General features: G+C 25.6%; 1 protein-coding gene across 4 annotated transcripts; it reads left to right on the forward strand.

Moving 5' to 3' along the window:
• The first annotated feature begins 1,237 nt into the window (after positions 1–1,237).
• On the forward strand, positions 1,238–2,984 carry LOC114190597 (agamous-like MADS-box protein AGL80). 4 transcript variants are annotated; one of them, XM_085675811.1, is made up of 3 exons: positions 1,238–1,343; positions 1,660–2,025; positions 2,705–2,984. In XM_085675811.1, exons 2-3 carry the CDS (start codon positions 1,662–1,664, stop codon positions 2,767–2,769), a joined length of 429 nt encoding a protein of 142 aa, XP_085531937.1. In that variant the 5' UTR covers positions 1,238–1,343; positions 1,660–1,661; the 3' UTR covers positions 2,770–2,984. The 4 variants fall into 4 exon arrangements, with proteins under 4 accessions (XP_085531937.1, XP_085531939.1, XP_085531938.1 ...); XM_085675813.1 differs by having other exon boundaries at positions 2,780–2,981; XM_085675812.1 differs by having other exon boundaries at positions 2,753–2,784.
• Positions 2,985–7,310: the final 4,326 nt, after the last annotated feature.

Below are 7,310 nucleotides of genomic sequence, written 5' to 3' on the forward strand. Positions count from 1 at the left end.
ATTTATGCTTTCTTTTTTTGGGTTAGTTTTGGTTTAATTGAATTATATTTTGTTTTTTATTTTTGAGAAGGTTGTATCTTTGTTTGCATATATATATGAACACATAGATGTTATATATCAGGACGTGTCAATGTTAATATAAAACTTGATTTTGGTGTTGATTGTTTTTAATATAATGTAAAACATAAATTGTTTTAGTTTATATCGATAAAAAGATATTGTAATACTTTGTGATCTTAGAAAAGGAACTTGCACTAGTACTGATATAAGTTTTGCTACTAAACGAAATAATATCATTTGATTGTCTACCTAATATTTTTCAAAGCACCATATAATTGGGCCTAACAAGACCTAACCTAGCTTCGGCCCATTGAAAATACCGAATCAAAGTATTTTTAAGTGGCACGACTGGTTTTTGTTACTTCACTTTCCATTTTTTATAACATAATATTAATCTCTTATTTATCAATCATATTTTACAAACAATATTTTTGAAACTAGATTCATCATTCAAACAGTTAATGCAGTAATTCAAGATTCAATCATAATTGAACCAGTATTAATAAAGTAATAATAATAATTAAAAAAAATGCATAGAATAATATTGTAACTATATAATATACTAGCAACTAAAAATAATACCTAGTTTTATACATTCTCAACATTTTAGTACATATGCAAAAATTTTAGTCAAAATATTAACAATATATATATATATATATATATATATATATATATATATAATAAGTTTACACTTAGAATAACAAAAATATAATATTTTAATTTAATTTAAATTTTAAAAAATCCAAAATGACGTGTTAAGCATTTCTTACTGACTACTGCATTTAGTTTCTTTTTTATTGATTTTAACCAAGATATCAATTCTTTAATCGTTTTTTATACTGCTTTTTGTGACTAATATCTATATCTCTTGTTCAATTCTGACAGGGATAATGTCGTCATGTTTATCTAATATCATTTTAGATAATGAAATATTACCCAATACAAACATATTTTGAATTATTAAATATTATGTTATACTAGAACCATATTAAGTTATTAAATATTTAAAAAATAGGCTAATGTCTACTTTTGGTAAAATTTAATATTAAGAATTTAATTTTAAGCAAACATTTGAAAAAAAAAACAAATTTGGTGAAAATTGAATTATTGTATCGAATAAGGAAATCGAAATAAGAATTAATCTATTTAAAGGAACTTAATCGAAGCAGTGGGATCCACTTTTTCTTTTACTTTCTTACTCTTTCCTCTCTCTTGCAAACGAAGCGATGGAAGGAATGAAGACCGGTAAACTTTCTTCCTGTTTCTGCGAAAGCACAAGGGTTAGTAAAAGATTCATATCTTGAATATTCTGTAAATATGGCAACGCATAAAGGTTTAGCAATTTGTGGATCGTGGTTTTTAATTATTTTCCAATTCAATGCGCAAATGCAATCGTTGTAAAATGTCAAAAAATTTATGCTCAGATTCAGATAGGTTTCGTTTGGAACCCAAGACAGTGGTGTGATTCCAGGAATTTAATCTGGAATAGATGAGTTAGGTCTTTATAAAGAGCAGATGATTTAGAGAGAAGATATTGCATGAAATGAGATTGTGAATTGTTATTAGTTTTTTCTTTTTTCTTTCTTGCAATTGTAGGCATGACTAGGCAGAAAGTGAAACTCGCGTATATCAGTGATTTGACGGCAAGGAAATCGACGTACAAGAAAAGGAAGAAAGGTATTATTAAGAAGGTGAGTGAACTGACGATTCTGTGTGGGATCTCAGCCTGCGCTATAATTTCAAGTCCTTTTGAAGCTAAGGCAGAGATTTGGCCAGATCCTGAGGGAGCGAAGAAAGTGATTGAGAAGTATCTGGATGCATCTGTGATTGATGAAAGCAAGAATGTGAACCAGGAGAGTTTCCTGATGCAGAGGATTGGCAGAGCCCAGGAACAGCTGAAGAAGCTGCGTCAGGAGAATGAGGAGAAGGAGAAGATCTTGTCCATCTTCAGGTACATACAAGGTGAAGACCTCCCAACTGATATTCAAGAACTCAAACAACTCAAAAACCTCATTCAGAATACTATGAAGGAAACTAAAAACAAGATGGACGACCTCAATTCTGAGTCTGTGTAGTGTCTTTCAGAACATTTTAATAAAAAACACTGCAAATTCTATCATTTTACTGCTCTTAATCGCAGAACAAGAGATGCCATGCTTAAATTTTGGTACATTTAAGCAATAAGAATCTAATGCAGGGTTAGATTGAAAGGTAGGAGCAAAGTACCTATTTTATTTCATAAAATTTGGAGACAGAGTTAAAATTAGAGGAACATATTGGATCATAACAGATAACAATTATTTAAAGGGAGTTACTGCTGCATAAAACAAATGACGTATTAGTCTCTATCAGAAACCAAATTTCAATAATTCAATTTAGGCAACAAATATTTTGTTTGTTTATCCTGAAGTTGCAGTCTCTTTTAATTGAGGAATCTTCCATATGAATTACTTTTTTAACACATCTTGGTCTTCTTCAAATCAAACCATCTTCAGAAAGAACTTGTTATTTTCTCCTCAACAAATGACACTCCAATTATGATAAGATATTAGCTTTTCTTTTATGTTCACTCATCCATCTAAACAATCTTATTTATGCTAGACTTATTTCCCCCAGTATAATTTTTCTTCTGGTGTCACAGAAACTGAAATTATGCTTGAAGCAATTTGTCATTTGGTCAATCTTGCAGCTCTTACTCCGACTTGAACTTTTGCAGTTGACTTCTAATATGGATAAAGAAGGAGTCTGCTGATAGGAACCGAGATTCACTGGATAATATTTTATATGAATTCCCTAATAATTACCAGCGCCACTATGTTCATGCTTCTCCTCGGTAATACATTTGATGAATCCTGTATGTATATGCATACTGGATTGAGTAATCCTGTGTACAATTTCGGATCTGTTTGATAATGCATATTGGATCGATCAATTCGGAAATTTAACTCTGAATTAAACAATTTAGTATGCACTACTGGATTTTGTAATGCATATAAATGAGAAAAATGTTGGAGACGTGAGGGTCTAGAGGGACGACCATGGAAAGAAAGAGTAAACAACTTTAGGATTTTTAATATATTTTATTTAGGGGTAAGATTATATAAAACATTTCATTGGGGTGCAGGAAGAAAAAATGGGTTGCAGGAAGAAATGTTCTTCATTAAAAAACCCATACTATTTTTGTGTCATGGGCTATATCTGACAATTGACTAGCATGAGTGATAAGCTGGGTCGGGTGGGTAAAATTTTTGGGAGTTTCTTCCTGCACCTCCAAACACTACTTCATTAACCAATTTTTTTTTTTTTTAATTCTCATTTTGCTCTTTGGTTAAAAATTATAACATTTTTCTCTTTCTCTCTAACTCCACTTCCAAGTTTTTTTTCTCTTCCGAATGTCGACATCCGGAACCTTGTTTTGTTATACACATGTCAACATCTGATATTTTATTTTATTTTTTAATCTTTTGTTTGTTACAGATATTGACATCTGGTGTTATACTTTTTTTTTCATTTATGGATGTCAACATCCGGTATTTGATTTTGTTTCACGAATGTTGACATATGATTATTCATCTATATAATAAAATAAGGCACCGGATGTTGACATTTGTTAGAAAAAAAAGGTTAAATTATATCTTTGGTCCCCATTTTCATAGCAAAATTTGAATTTGATCCCTCAGTTCTTTTTTATCTCAATCTGGTCCCTATTTTGAGAAATTTGATGCAATCAAGTCCTTTTCGTTAGTGGTATAGTAACGGTGTTAAATGGGGTGCCACGTGTCAGCTTATGAATTTTTTGAATTTTTTTTATTTTTGAATTTTTTTATTTTTTATTTATTTTTAAAATTTTTTTTTAAAAAAATTAAAAATTTACCATGTGCCAAGCTGACATCGTGTCCCGTGGCAGTGACAATGCCACGTGTCACTGTTATGGCAGGTGTCATTTTCTCATTCTCAATTTGGTTCCTATATTTTAATTTTTGTCTTAATTTAGTCCCAATATTTGTAAAATGATGCAATTTCGTCTCCCTCCAAATTGAAACAAAAATTATAAAATGTTATACAAATATTTTTATTAAATTTGATTTTTTTATTCAAATTGATATTTTTATTATATATTTTCAATAAAATTAAGTTTATTTAAATTTGTTTCACATTCAATTTTACTTAAAATTATTTTCAAATTCTAAATTTATTTGTTTTTGATTGTTACATAAACTAGTTAATTTTTCTTAAATTATATAATTTTTATTTTTATACCAACTAAAATATTTGTATAGAAATTATTGAATTTTACACATTTTAAAATTATGCAATTATTTAAAATATAAATTCAAATAAAAAACAATATTAAAGTATGATGTAATAAAATATCAATATAATTTATGAATTTTTTTGTTATTATCATTATTTTCTATTAACAACTTTAAAACAATTTTAAATAAAGTTTAATGTAAAATATAAATTAAAATAAACTTAATCTTGTTAAAAATATTTAATTGAAATATCAATTTTGATAGAAATATTTGTGCACATTTATATAGAAATTAAATTTGGTTTCAATTTGGAGAGGGACAAAATTCCACAATTTTTACAAAAATTGGAACTAAATTGAGACAAAAATTAAAATACTGGAACTAAATTGAGAATAGGAAAATGACACATGGCATAATAGTGACACGTGGCACTATCACTGCCACGTGGCACAATATCAGCTTGACACGTGGCACAATATCAGCTTGACACGTGGCAAATTTGTAATATTTTTTAAAATTTTCAAAAAAATAAATAAAAAATAAATAAAAATTCAAAAAAAAATCAAAAAATCCATGAACTGACACGTGACACCCCATTTAACACAGTTACTACACCACTAACGGAAAGGACTTGATTGTATCAAATTTCCCAAAATAGAGATCAGATTGAGATAAAAAAGAATTGAAAGACTAAATTCAAATTTTGCTACAAAAATGGAGACCAAAAGTATAATTTAATAAAAAAAATCTTGGGAGTGAATTAGTGATAGACAATAAAATTGTAGTTATTTTTAACTGAGAGACAAAATAATAATTTAAATTTTTTTGAAATAAAAAAAAATGTTTGGAGGTGCAAGAATAAAATTCCAAATTTTATTGGGATCCATATCTGATAAAACCTTAGTCTCATTCTAGAGAAAGCCCAATTATTAAATAAAATACTAAACTTGAAACTTCTTTTTGCGTGCGGTTGATCTCCTGAATAGGTTTGCATTTAATATGAGAATTTAGATAAATTATAATTCTTTTTTCACTAATAAACTTATGTTAATGAGTTAATTAATTACTTTGCGACTTCTTCTAGTCCACTTTAAATACAATACAGATTTTATTGAACTGAAATAACATTGTCTACAAATCACAAAATCTTAATAGTGTTTTCCTTTTTTAATCTAATGAATAAATGACTTGTTTTAAGATTATTATCCTCTACTTCCTTTTTTTTCTATTGTATCCGTACAATTGTGAATCTTCGATCAATATTTTGGAGTTTCAAAATTTTGGTTAAATTATTTTTTTATCTATTTTTTTTTTTCAAAAATGTCAAGTTGATTATCTAAAATTTTTTAGTCTTAATTTAGTCCCGATTTTTTAAAAATTTGTGTAATTTGATCTTTTTCGTTAAATTTCTTAAAGCGAAGCAAGAATTTTTCATCAAAATTGACATAAAGATTATATCAATTATACTAACAAAATAAACCATTATTATTCATAAAAAATCTTGACTCGATTTAAGAAATTAACAAAATGAAAAAGACAAAAATGCATTATTTTTTCAAAAATCGGAACCATATTGGGACTAGAAAAACTATAAGACCAACTTAATATTTCTGAACAAAAACATGAATCAAAAGAGCAATTTCAAAATTTTTATATAAACTAGTAAAAATATTGTATTTACTTCTTTTATAATTAAAGAAATTATAATTATGTTGTTATTATAATTATAAAATTAAATAAAAATAATTTTTATAATTTTATTATAATTAATTTTTATTTATAATGATTAAATTTAAAACAATAATCAAATAAAAAATAGTTAAATTAAATAAATAATCATTTAAAAGATAATATTGATGAAATAACTATTTTTATTTAAAAAATATTTAAAAGGTAAAATAAAAAATTTAAAAAATAAATATGGACATGAAAGTTGTTTTTCCTTATATATATATATATATATATATATATATATATATATATATATATATATAAATGTATAAAAATTTATTAAAATATCAGGTATTTAAAATATTAAATTTTTTAAAAAATATCAAAAATTATATATTAAATATATAAAAGTAAAAAAAAAAATGGGGGTCATGGCCCCTTATCTCTCTTAAGATTCGCCTATGCGTACAATATTATAAATATAAACAGCGATGAATTTACAACAAATATTTTGGAAGTCTAAAAATTTAATATTAATATATATTTTTTTAAGATACCAAATATATAATTATATATATATTTGGAGCCAAGGTCCTTATCTGCAACCATCAAAATCATATTTTTAAAAGAAAATAAATACATCATTTTTTATGAATTAATTTTAACTTATATATAAGGTAGTTTATAAAAGTTCATTAATATTTTTGAAAGAATTATTTTGTGCCCTTTATAAAAAATCCTATGGATCAAATATAAATTTCTAAGAAATTGAAAATAGTTAAATTTAGATATTGTATGTAAATTTAATAAAAATAAGAACTCACATTAACATTAATATTAATGTATTCTTGTAATGTATTTTATCCATTTATAATTAAAAAAATTTCACTTTATCATTTACCAACTTAAAAAGGTTAAAAGCCAATTGTATACTTATAAAACTTTATCGTTGCTTGCTGATAAATATTTTGATTAAATATTTAATATTTGGATTAAATATATTTTTTCCTTTTAATGAAATGAAATGAAAGTGAAAATTAGAATTAGTCTTTTGTCGAAACTTTCCAGTCTAGTTCTCTAATCTTAGAAATGCATAAACTTAAACTTTTTTAATTAAATTTTGTCAAGTTTAATTGTCATTTTATGTTAGCGGAGATGTGTTAAATAGTGTAAACAATTCAACTGTTATTATGAAACGACAATCAAAACATCAAATAACATTGATAAAGTTTAGTTAATATGACTAAATTTATGCATTTTTAAAGTTAAAGAACTAAATTGAACCAAAATTTCCTCTAAATTTTATTAAAAGTTAAGGAA

The sequence above is a fragment of the Vigna unguiculata genome, chromosome 7, assembly GCF_037176805.1.
Source record: "Vigna unguiculata cultivar grain cowpea cultivar isolate G323 ecotype 2 chromosome 7, ASM3717680v1, whole genome shotgun sequence".
Taxonomy (NCBI): Eukaryota; Viridiplantae; Streptophyta; class Magnoliopsida; order Fabales; family Fabaceae; genus Vigna; species Vigna unguiculata.